Genomic DNA, 11771 nt, shown 5'->3' with positions numbered 1-11771 from the left:
CCCAGGGTCAGAGTGGTGGCCTAACACTGAGAGCCAGCAGCCCTAGAAATGCTAGGGGGTTGGTTCCGTAAAAACAACAGCCAGGGCCACCCTACAGCGAGCGGGCTAAGGCTCGGAGGAGCCCACGTTATGCCAGCCTATGGATTCTGCAGGCGGGGAAGGGCTCGGGCACGCTCGCTCTCCCACCAGAAACACTATTTCTTAACACAGGTTTGTGCAGCTGGCGCCCCAGTACTACTTCAGCAACCTGCCCCCCAGCGAGAGCAAGGACATCCTGCAGCAAGCCATGGACCGCCTGGCCCCCGCCCCCGCCACGAAAGGAGAGCAGACGCCCTGCGAGAAGTGCCCTGAAACTACTGAACAACGGTGCGCCCTGCAGTGACGCCTCAGGAGCTCCCAGAGCGCCACGAACCCCCAGTCGGCCTGTGGGGCCGGCGCCGGGCAGCGACTCACGGGAGGACCGCCTCTGAGCTACACAGGAGTCTTGAAACAAACTAATACTTTGTATATTATTTAAAAATAAAATATAGACGTTTTTATTGAGTTCTTTCAATAACTGCTCCACGTTTTTCTTATGGGGAAGGTTTTTAATCAAACGTACATAATTTGACCAAAAATTTTTTAAACACTATTTTGTAAATGTGTCACAGACACAGGCGACAGAACCCTACTTTGTGTAGAGAAGCTAAAGCTAAATAAAGTCTCGAGTTTTTCAGTAAAACTCCACTGGGTTTTCTGGTGATTTTACAAACACAGCACGCCCTCTCGGTGGGAAGCGGCTAGACAGACAGATGTTCCTCCAGCGCCGCCATGATCTCGCCCATCCTGTCACACGGGACCAGCATGACGGTGCGCAGGGGCTTCATCGGGACGTCGTCGAAGGACCACCTGCCGCCCAGACACGAGTCGCTCTCCTCCTGCACTGAGTAGCTGAACGTCAGGACTGCCTTCTGAACCACACAAACACCGTGAATAAGCAACACGCACTCAATCGGCAGCAAATATTGTTTGACACGTTTCCATAGGAACGGGAGCTGAAGGAAGCCCGAAGGACACTTGGCAGAAGGCACCTCCAGGAGGTGAGCCAGCAGCCGGTGACACTGAGCTACCGCCCACTTACACTCTGTCTACCTCTCTCAAGTCACTCCTACTCACAACCTTGTGACAGAGGGACAGTAACAGGCACAACACTGGACATCTAACAAGAAGACCCTGCAAATGCAGGCCTTCCCGCCGCCCCAGCTCCTCCTTGGCAGAGAGCTGCTGTGGACGAAGGTAAGCTTGCAGAACCAGCCGTGTTCAAACCCACACGCACCCTGAGATGCAGGGCAGAGCCTCAAAATTTCATTCCCACTGTCTCCTTCCTGAAAAGGCCCAGCGCTGCCAGTCTTGACGGCGGCCACGCCAGGAGAGGCCCCTCCTCGGAGGTTCACTTCTGGGGAGGGCTGCACGGGGAGGGTATTCTCTCTCTGGCTGGCCATCGCGCACCAGCTACCTTTACAGGAAGGAAAGTGCCAGAAGCCCACTAACGGGATGACATCCAGGATGAGGGGCAGAGCGGCCCGGGAGCCAGACAGGAGGGGCAGGGGTCCACCCGACGGCTGGGACCTCAGCTGAGGGCTGTCCCTCAGACTCAATGTCCACCTTGAACCCAGGCTCATCCTTCCTCCCGAGGGGTTTGGGAGCCGCAGCTCTCGCAGCACACCATCAGCCCGATCACTACCAGCAGGTTCGTGACTGTCTCCTCCCACACTCGTCACCAACAGTGGGGCTGGGGCGGTGATGACCTGTGAAAACCTAGTGCGCGCCAGGCACTGTGAGCTGCTAGCAGCTGGGGACAAGGAGGAAAACAGAGCGGCCACACTCGGAAGACTGGTACAAAATGGGAGAGTCCTGACTTATTGTCAAGAAAAATCCCTATATACCGGGGAACCTTGGTTCTCGAACTTAATTCATTCCGGAAGGCTGTTCAAGAAACGACTTGTTTGAAAACCAAATCAGCAAAAGTAAAAAAACCCAAAAATATTCCCAGCACAACTTCCTGAGATGTTAACAAGGTGAGGTTTAGCAGTAAACTGACTCGCTCACTCTCTCGTCACCTGAGAGACGCACAACTGGTCACATCAGCATGAAAGGGCTGCTGGTTGAGAACCGAAGTGAGAACCGGAGGTTCCATCTAAACAAATACATGGAAGACCGTCTTACCTCGTAGAAAAATTCTTCCTCTGCATTCGCAAACATTAACTCATCGTTCTTTTGGCTGCTCTGCTTCTTTTTGGAATTGTCTTTTCCTGCTTCCGCAAACGTCTTGCTGATCAGAAGGTAGAAGTGACACTTCCCACACGGCTTGTTGGTCTTGTGTGCCTCCGCCAGTTCTTTCCTACAAGACACACAGGGGTCTGCTGCGGGGCCGGTGACACCAGCCCAGCCACACCCCAGGCCCTGGGAAAGCAGGGAGGCCTGGCCGGGCTCCTGCTGGGACTCGGCTTCCTGCGCAGACATAGGTCTGACACTTGCACAGCAGTGAGTTTCAGCTCTGCCGTCTGCACTTCCGATTGTTCTAACAGGGCTTTTCATAAAGAACAGGGTGACGGATCTCACAGATTCCTCAACATCCCTGCTCTGTGCACAAGTTAAAAACACTGAGAACCTGGAGATTTAAAACAGCAAACATGGAATTGAAACACACAAAGGCACACGGCCACACCCAATGCCATGGGAGCACGTGACAGCTCCAGTCTCCAATCGTGAGTCCAGGACTCATTTCTCCCGCGCTGCAGAAATCACACAGCAAAGCGCAGACACCCTAACTCTGCAGTCAGCGCAACAGCAAGGAAACCTCCATTTCCTTCCTGAAAAGCAGGCATCATCCTGTGCATCCAGCAAACAAAACATAAGGAAACGCAGAACAGCCCACTCAGCTGCCTTTACGGGGGATCAGAAGGCGGCCACCCCCGGGGAAATCAGATTAAGCATGAGCTCCAGCTGATCAGGAAAAGACAAACAAAACCTACTAGGAGCTGGAGGGGGGGGGGGGGGGGGGAGTTTCCATCCTCCGGTTATATTCGCACATTCCCACTAAGGAAACCAGGAGTGCTGAGACCTCAGGAACACGGGGCTGGGAGGGCAGGGGGCCTGTCCACGTTCTCGTCGTCCTCTATTAAAGCACAGGCAATACCGATTCTTAGTTCTTCTTACATGTAAGATGTTCTCATAAACTTAAAACTGCGTTTAAAAACAAAACCCTGAGAAGCCAGAAATACGGTATGAAGACTATGGTTTCCTTAGTCATAAAACATTCCAGTGAAATTTAGAAATTTTACTCAGTTTTTGTTACTGTTGTAATTATTCAGTATTTTTCATGTTAATCTACCTGGGAAGGTGAAAAACTAGTCAAATAGGAGTGAAGAGTCTACATGAGACTCACCTACTTTAATACCACTGAATCTTTAAGGTTACGGACTCGTCAGAATAGCTTTAGTGATTAAAACTGAAAAGTCGATAGAGAGGACCGCGTGCAGCTCTCGGACAAGTGCTCCCAGCCCACCCCCTGGGCGGGACTCATGCCCTCCGGAGTCCCGGTTCTGACCCCCGGGAAGCCTGCCCGGCTCAGGCGCTTACTGGAGCTGCCGGTGCATGGGCAGCGCGATCTGCGCAGGCACGTTGATGAACCGCTCGCTCAGGAGCAGGCCCACGGGCCGGGAGGGGTCATTGAAGAGCTTGTCCAGCTGCTCGACCACGCTCTTCTCACAGTTCTTGGCGCAGCCGCTCAGGGTCAGCTCTTTAATCTGCTCCGCACACTGGGTCCCCTGAAAGCAGAGAGGCGTGCCTCACTCAGGCCATCGCTTCCGGCAGAAACCTGACTGCGCACCAGCTCCTCACAGGGAGGGCAGCTCTGTCACAGCCTCTAGAGTCTGCCGTCTTCAGTGCTGACTGCTGTGCGCTTCTCAGGGTAACTCTGCCTGGTGTGACCCACCACCCATGACCGTGGTGAGAGGGCCCTGGAGGAGCTAGTCCACCTCGGAGATGGCGGAGGGCACTGCAAGCCCATTTAACACCAGAGTGCACCTGCGCCCTATGAGAGGGGAGGCAGCTGGTTCTTACTTTCCACTGGAACCATCAGTGAGTAGGAAAGAGCGATGAGCGCAAACCCCGTGACCGTCGGTGTCAGTAGCGCCCTCCCCTGCAGGGAGCAGCACAGCCCATCACAGAGCAGCTGCAGGGGCAGCACCAGCCACATGTCAACCTGGCCAGGCGGGGACTCTACACACAGGAGGGAGGACTCGAACTGGGTACACACCAGTCAAAACAAAACACCTCCGCCCGGCCACAGTGGCTCGGGGCTTGAATGTCAACCTACGAACCAGGAGGTCACAGTTTGATTCCCGGTCAGGGCACATGTCCAGGTGGCGGGCTTGATCCCCAGTGTGAGGTGTGCAGGAGGCAGCTGATCAGTGATACTCTCTCATCATTGATGTTTCTATCTCTCTCTCCCTCTCTGAATAAAAATATATTTTTAAAAAAACACAAAAAAATACCTTCACTTGAAAACAGGTTACGGTGAGACTTCACAAGTGCGCACGCCCTTACAACAACTATCACTGCCTGACAGAAACACTTCATGTGTGTTACACAAGCAGTCTGGCCTAAGGGTGACCACACAAGTGCCCCCCAGGGACCCACCTTTCGTTCAGTTAAATTGAGAAGACTTATGAAACCAAAAATCTCATCTTCATCCACATCGTCATCACTATCTTCTGAAACATCCGTTTGCTATTTTAAAAAGAAAAGGAGCTTTAATTTACACTTGGTTGGGAAGAAATAGGATACCAAGCCTGAAATCTAGGCCTCATTACTCTGTCTAAACACAAACTGTTTTATCACTGTCACCCAGAAAAGCATCATGGGTAACGGCAGTGCGCATCCTGTGCCTCCCTTGATTACGTACCTTTCTTCACATTCTGTGTGACCTCTCCTGCCCTAACTTATAAGGGTTTTCTTTACTAGATTCTCAACATGTTACAAATCCAGAACAGCCAAGGCCTCATGACATAAACTGTTCAGTCCGTTTTCTGAACGATTTGGCAGGAGCCGGCCCTGCTCGTCTCTCCGTGGGTCCACACGCCTCACCAAGTCCTGTGCTGCCGAGCGCGGGCCAGCCTGGCTCCTAAGAAGGTGACTGATGCCCGAGAGCCGCCTATTCTCAGGCAGAGACAAAGAGGCAAATCCAGAAAACAGCTAAGGATGAAGAGCTTGGCTCCCACGGAACCTCCTGGCTGAGCTGCACCACACGTTACTCTCCAGGGCCGGCCTGCTCACCGGGTCCAGCCTGGAGCGTCCCGGCAGGAAATGCAGTCGAACAGTGAGCTGGGCAAAGGGTCTGGGCACAGGACCACACCACATGACAGTCCACACGGAGCGCCGGCCACGGGCCACGTCCCACAGCTCTAACACCTTACACCCAGCTACTCATTCCGTCCACCTCCCGCCCTACGAGGTGGCGCACGCACCATCCGTGTGCAGACTGACAGCGGCATAGGAGGTCTTGTGACAGAGTGTGCCTTGCACAGAGGGCCACAAGGTCATCGCCCATCCCTCCTCCTCTGACAGTGACCCAGACCCTCCTCCCATCAAGAGGTGGGGTCTATGCGCCCTCCCCTGGGACCCGTGTGGGCTTCCTGTTGCTGAAAACGCCCAAGTCTCCAGCTGCTGCTCAACAGCTCATTTGCATTATTACAGGCAAATCAAACTCGAAATGTACAAGTCCAAACGCGGGTTCCCCTCCTAACCTATCGCCCTCCATGTCGCTGTCCTGGTTGCTTGAGCCAGACCCTCGGAGTCATGCCTGACTCCTTTTCCCTCCCCCTCAGCCCACCATATTTCATCTCCCAAATGCCTTCTGAATCAGCCCACTCCTCTCCCTCTCCACCGCCATCACCCGCACTGCGGCACTTACTGACCCAGTCTCCCTGCTCTGTTCCGACCGACGCGTCCGGCCGCTGCTATACATCAGGAGGGACTTCCCAGGATCAAGAGCCCATTGAATCAGAATGAGCGCAGCTGCCGCTTACCTTAATCACACTCCCGATGTGGTTCTGCTGAATTAAGAGATTCGTCAGTTCGGCAGTGTTGACAGGTGCCTTGAGGAAAAGCTGAGAGAAAAACAATAATTTAAATTAAAGTCAGAGTGCGACATCTAAAATTACTTCTAACTTCCATATTCAAATAAAAACCATGACATTTCAATGATTTGACCAGGAAGGCGACTAGGACACTAACGGCTCTAATGGGAACTGAGGCCGTCTCCACGGGCAAAGGAAAATGTAGAAGCAGCAGGTGCTGCCGGGATACGACTTCTACGTGAGAATTCCTCCCCTGCGAAAGCTGGGATGTGACTCAGGAGAAGACAGAACAGTGGCCCAAGTAACTAACAGAGGGAAGTGTTGCAGGAGGAAGAACAGTCAACTATGTTCATGGAGGAAGGGGCTGGGGGCAGAAGCACAGAGAGAAGTTCTTCCTTCTGGGCCGGGACCAGGGCCGGGGGAGGGAGGAGGGAAGGGAATTCTAAAGCAGAGAGGAGCATGCCCACAGAGCTGGTGCTGACGGGCCTGGATTTTCTTAGAAGAGCAAGTTTATGCGTAAGGAGTAAAAAGCAATACCTGCTGCAGTAATTTCTTAATCCCGTCATAATCGTTGTATGAGATGGAATAAGCTTCAAAGTCAACATTCACTTCCTGTAAATAACACACAAAACAGATCATGACACAGAACTCTCCAGACACGCCAGGCATCATGGCTCACTGCAGATTTTCTTCTCCCGCTACCTCCATCCTTTCTGGCTCCAACTCTAGCTACAGAACATGCACAAAAAGGACCAGAAGAAAAGGTTACATAAAGAACTGTAACTGTCCAGCCTACAAGACGGGCGAACATTATCAACGCTGCATCCGCACAAATTACAAAACCCCTCATACCACCTCCTCACTGGACACAAAGCCCGGAAGGACAAAACACTCGGCCAGGTTTCCAGTTGGAAAGCCAGCTCTGGGTAAGCCGCAGGCGCACAGGAGAGCTCCCCTGCCTGCAAGAAGGGGGAGCAACCAACAGGCTCACTTCACAAGCCCCTGCACTGCCTGCGCCTGAGGCTCTGCTTCCTTCACTTGGCAAATAGGTGCCGCCTGGTACCACCGCTTCCCAAGCACTGTGCCGGGCTCAGATGAAAAGGGGAGGACTGAAGGGCCCTGCCTTCAGAAAGTAGGCGGAAATACAGACATTGAGGAAATACTCAAGTCAACGTACAGCTGCACCTACGCGAGCTTTAAGACCCGGCACACGGTGTTGTGTCAGCTTGGAAACGGGTCAGGGCAGACAAGCGACATCTGAGCTGGGAACCGAGGACAGGAGAGGCCCTGGCCCGGGGAACAGCACCTGCGGAGGCTCTGGGGCAGGAGTACAGGGACTGACAGGCGTGTAGCTGGGTCCCTGATCTGCATTTGCAAAACCACCACGACACAAGCTAGGAGGTAACGCCACTGAAATGTCCCACAAACAAGTAAATGAAAGGATCACTTCACACCACAAACAACACCTGAGGTGCTTTCAAACGCTGCCCAGGATCGACCCTGAGGACCCCGGGGCTCTGGTGAAAAGTGCACTTGCACGCACTTCCGGCTGTGCGGGTCCTGGGATGTGGGTCTGGGCTGGCGGAGACGGCAGAGGAAAAGCAAACTGACCTGTGCCGTCCTTGCTGATGGCACGGATTTAAGCACCCGGGGCTGCTGACTCACCCCAAGGTCCTTGCACAGCCTTGGACCCCGGCTCGGAAGTCAGCTCAGCTGGATTATGTGATCAGCAAACTAAACCAAATAGCAAACTGTCATGACTCGGGTCTGGATGTCGTCCTTTAAAATATTAAACAAACTCCTGTCCGGCTGGCCTTTGTGGCTGAGCATCCACCTAGGAACCTGGAGGTCACGGTTGGATTCGCGGCCAGGGCACAGGCCCGGTTGTGGGCTCCATCCCCAGTGGGGGGCGTGCAGGAGGCAGCCGATCCATGGTTCTCTCTCATCATGGACGTTTCTCTCCCTCTACCTTGCTCTCCTGAAAGGACAGAACAGGACTGATAGCTGTGTTCCTAACTCCTCTTCCAGCAAAAGCCATAGAATGTATCAGTTACTCAGCCTGCTCTTATCTCAGCCAATGGGAATGCAAGGGAAAACAAACTCAAGGCCGAAAGTATGCTGAACACCTCCGTCTTTGTGTAACCAGACCCTAACTAACTGCACCCTGCCCTTGCGTCACTAGCCCCCGGCCCTCACTCAACCAACCGCAATTGGCCAAATCAGTGGTCCAAGTGTGCCCCCCACCCCCGCCACCCCAAGCCCTATAAATTCTTTGTTCTCTTGGGACTCCGGGCTCTCTCTCGCATCCAGTAATGGAAGCAGAGGGGGACCAAGCCCGGGCTTGCATCGGACTTGGCGCTCCCTGGTGGTGTCTTTGGGGGTCTTGAAATCTGGGCATAACACTCCGAAACCAATGATACAAGTATATACCTTTTTAAAAATGAAGTCCCTGAAAGCCAGCGCTGTGTAGGGTTTTTCTTTGGGGAGAAGGGGGAGACCCGGCCGGGTGTAACTTTTGAGAGTCATTCTGCAGCTGCGGAGCGGGGAGACCGAATGGAACCGGAGTGAGCCCTTTGCCGCCCGAAGCCCCCGCCCGCAGCCCCTCGGGGGCAGGGGAGTCGCTGTGCCCGGCGCCTCGCACACTCATCGGCCGTGGCTGCCAGAAAGCACGCTCCCAGCTGGCAGCCCAACTGGGGTCGCGGGTGCTGCTCACCTCGCCCACGACCTCGTCGTCTTCATCCTCTTCCTCGTCGCTATCTTCGTCGTCGTCGTCGTCGTCCTCCACTTCCTCGTCCTCTTCTTCCTCGTGGCACGGGACAGGGTCGCCGAGCGTCTGGGGGGTCCCCCCGTCCACGGCGCGCCGCTTGGGTCGGGACGCCATGCTGCCGCGCTCACTGCGCCTGCGCAACCCCCGCCTGACGTCCTTACGCCCTTCCGGACCCACCCACCCCTCCAGGCCGAGGGGGTGAGAAACCATGTAGAACCTCAGCGCTGGGTCGGCGACAACCCCAGCGTCCCTGAGGGACTCTACGGCCATGATCCCTAAGGGGCAAGTCCGGTTCTGGGTCCTGTCTTACCCTTTTCATCCTCCCTCCACCTTCCTTACCCGCCCCCCAAGGCTCACCCCCCCTTGGCTCAATGGTTCGGCCCATCTCTGCGGCTGCGCCCCGGCGGCCTGGGTGTCGTTGCGCATGCGCGAGCTCCAGCTGCGAGTGCCGCGGGGCAGCAGGTGGTGGTACCCGGGCCTGGCGCGGGCCGTCGCCATGGCAGCGCAGGCCACGTGGTGAGGGGTCCGCCCACCGCCGGTCGCTCCGGTATCTCACAGCCTCAGGTTGGGATCGCGAGACCCCGCCCGCCTGGGCGACTTCCTAGTGCCGGCGCCGGGCTGGGCAGGGCCCCAGCTCCGAGACCTTTCGGGCCTCACCAGCCCGGCGAGGTAGGTGTCGCCGCCCACCGTACGGACGAGGACACAGAGGCCTCCGGACCTGCGGGGGCCCACCCACCCGGGCGCTGGCGAGTGCAGGACTAGTCGGGAGCGGAACCGAGGCCGCCGCAGGCCTGAGTGTGGGCCGTGGCCTGGGGTAGTGATGGACTCCAATGGAAGGGCCCCGGGTCGTGCAGGTCCCCACGCCAGGCCCGGCCCGACCGCGCGGGCGTCCCCCAGCACAGGGGTGGCTCGGCTTCGTCAGGCACCGAATGCCTGCCCCTGCGGACCCTCCTTAAGCCCATTTCCTGACCTGAAAGTTGGTTGAAAAGCAGGGATGGGCTGTCAATGCTTCAGGGCCACTAGGGAAAATCCGAATTGCAGACCAGAGCCTATTGGGGAGGACAGAGTGGCAGGCACTGGGGCCAGCTCGGGTGCACCTGAGGCTGCAGCCGCGTGGGAAGGGCCCGGTGCGGTCAGCTTTTTACATTTCAAGAGAACCTGGAATTCTGGATATTTCTTTTTATGATGGGGTCGCCTGATTGCAGAGCCTATGCCTTTATGGTGTGTGTGTGTGTTTCTTTTAATTGATTTCAGAGAGGAAGGGAGAGGGAGAGAGGAATACAAATACCAATGATGAGAGAATCATTGATCGGTGCCTCCTGCACGCCCCCTACTGGAGATGAGCCCGCAACCTGAGCATGTGCCCTGACCAGGAATTGAACTGTGACCTTGACTCAACCACTGAGCCAAACCTGCCTGGGGGGTGAATTCTGGATTTTTACAAGAAATACCTTGAGTTTTACAACCTTAAAATATTTAAATAAAATTCATTGACCAGCTAGGTTTACCCCCCAGGCTAGCAGATCCAACGCAGCCCATTGTAAAGACTATTCATTAGAAAGGATGTCATTCATTAGAGATAACATCCATTTCTTTTCTTTTTCTTTGTAAAATGAGGAGAGTGGGCTGGGTGCATGTGATTCCAAATACGTACTCAGCTGCCCTAGCAGTGAGGCCACTGCTGGGGAGGTTTAAGCAGAACAGTGATGACAACCTCTGCTCGGTAATTCTACCCTGGAGAGGTAACCAGCTGGCAGCATCCCAGTCCCCTCTCCCACGGCACCTCCTAGCACTTAATGGTGCTGCCACCCCCAAAACATCATGCACACCTCCCTGATGGGCTTCCGTTATCACCGTTACAGAAAGCCTTTGTGAGCGACTGGCTCCTGGTATTTGAGCTTCTCCAATGTGGACATGGTAGGGCTGAGTAGAGATCTGTGGCCACACGAATGCCTGCTTCCCACAGCAGTAAGCTTCTACTTTGGAATCCCGCAGTAGTTACTTGCTTTGTGTGCCCTGGAAAGATGTGTGCTTTAGCAGAAAATGCCACATTGTACCTGCCACTCAGTGACACCCCAGATTCCGGGGACCCCAAATTGGAAGGCTTGTCAGTCGGGGTTCAACCAGAGAAACGGGACCAGCAGAGGATCTGTATTAGGAAACTGAGTGCAACTCTGGGGCCAGTCAAATCCATAGTGGAGGGCACAGCAGAAGCGGTGCACAGGAGGCATTTCCCCCCTGGGAGCCTCCGTCTGCTCCAAGGGCTTTCCACCGCCCCAGGCAGCCCCCCCCCGGATTGTGTAGGATGACCTGTCTTACTAAAGGTCAGCTGACGATGGGCCTCATCATATCTCCCAAACCTTCCTGGCAGCACTTGGGTTCGCATAGGGGGATGCAGGGGACTGGCCCAGCCAGGCTGACACCAGTGACCAGCGCAGAAAGGTCGACTACTAATTCCTGCGGACACTCACTTTGAGTAACTCCAGGCAGTGACAGAAGCCATCCTGTCCACTTTCCCAAAGCCCCACTGTAGCTAAGAGCCCGACAGCAGCAATAATGAGAACTTAATTTTATACTCAGTTGCTTAGATACAAATTAATTCATTTTGAGCTGTGTGCCATTTATATCTCAACTAGAGGCCCGGTGCACAAAAATTTGTGCACCAGAGGGGGGTGGGAAGGGGTCCCTCAGCCCGGCCTGTGCCCTCTCACAGTCTGGGACCCCTTGGGGGATGACCACCTGCTGGCTTAGGCCCACTCCCCGGGGGATTGGGCCTAAGCTGACAGTCAGACATCCCTCTGGCAGCCCAGGAGCCCTCGGGGGATGTCCACTTGCCAGCGGGGAGCAGACCTAAGCTGCAGTCTGACATCCTTAGCGCTGCT

The 11771-nt window shown here is 55.0% G+C and overlaps 2 protein-coding genes across 6 annotated transcripts in view; one reads left to right on the top strand and one right to left on the bottom strand.

The window, feature by feature from the left end:
* Window positions 1-566: 566 nt before the first annotated feature.
* On the bottom strand, window positions 567-9036 carry LOC102433532 (BRCA2 and CDKN1A-interacting protein). 5 transcript variants are annotated; one of them, XM_023745263.1, is made up of 9 exons: window positions 8836-9011; window positions 8553-8655; window positions 6825-6851; window positions 6660-6734; window positions 6072-6152; window positions 4684-4773; window positions 3622-3809; window positions 2206-2380; window positions 567-950 (listed from the first exon to the last, which is right to left on the bottom strand). In XM_023745263.1, exons 1-9 carry the CDS (start codon window positions 8859-8861, stop codon window positions 780-782), a joined length of 936 nt encoding a protein of 311 aa, XP_023601031.1. In that variant the 5' UTR covers window positions 8862-9011; the 3' UTR covers window positions 567-779. The 5 variants fall into 5 exon arrangements, with proteins under 5 accessions (XP_023601031.1, XP_023601029.1, XP_023601030.1 ...); XM_023745261.1 differs by lacking the exon at window positions 8553-8655 and having other exon boundaries at window positions 8836-9021; XM_023745262.1 differs by lacking the exon at window positions 8553-8655 and having other exon boundaries at window positions 567-947; window positions 8836-9021.
* Window positions 9037-9313: 277 nt separating this feature from the next.
* Window positions 9314-11771, top strand: part of UROS (uroporphyrinogen III synthase) — a 12747-nt gene continuing 10289 nt past the window's right edge. The window contains exons 1-4 of the mRNA XM_023745258.1: window positions 9314-9405; window positions 9448-9558; window positions 10095-10110; window positions 10752-10806. Coding sequence (XP_023601026.1) covers window positions 9314-9405; window positions 9448-9558; window positions 10095-10110; window positions 10752-10806 — 274 coding nt within the window. The remainder of the gene's footprint in view (window positions 9406-9447; window positions 9559-10094; window positions 10111-10751; window positions 10807-11771) is intronic.

This window comes from Myotis lucifugus, unplaced genomic scaffold (genome assembly GCF_000147115.1).
Source record: "Myotis lucifugus unplaced genomic scaffold, Myoluc2.0 scaffold_526, whole genome shotgun sequence".
NCBI lineage: Eukaryota > Metazoa > Chordata > Mammalia > Chiroptera > Vespertilionidae > Myotis > Myotis lucifugus.
The sequence above is the reverse complement of the archived record's forward strand: the minus strand, read 5'-3'. Positions and strand labels throughout refer to the sequence as shown.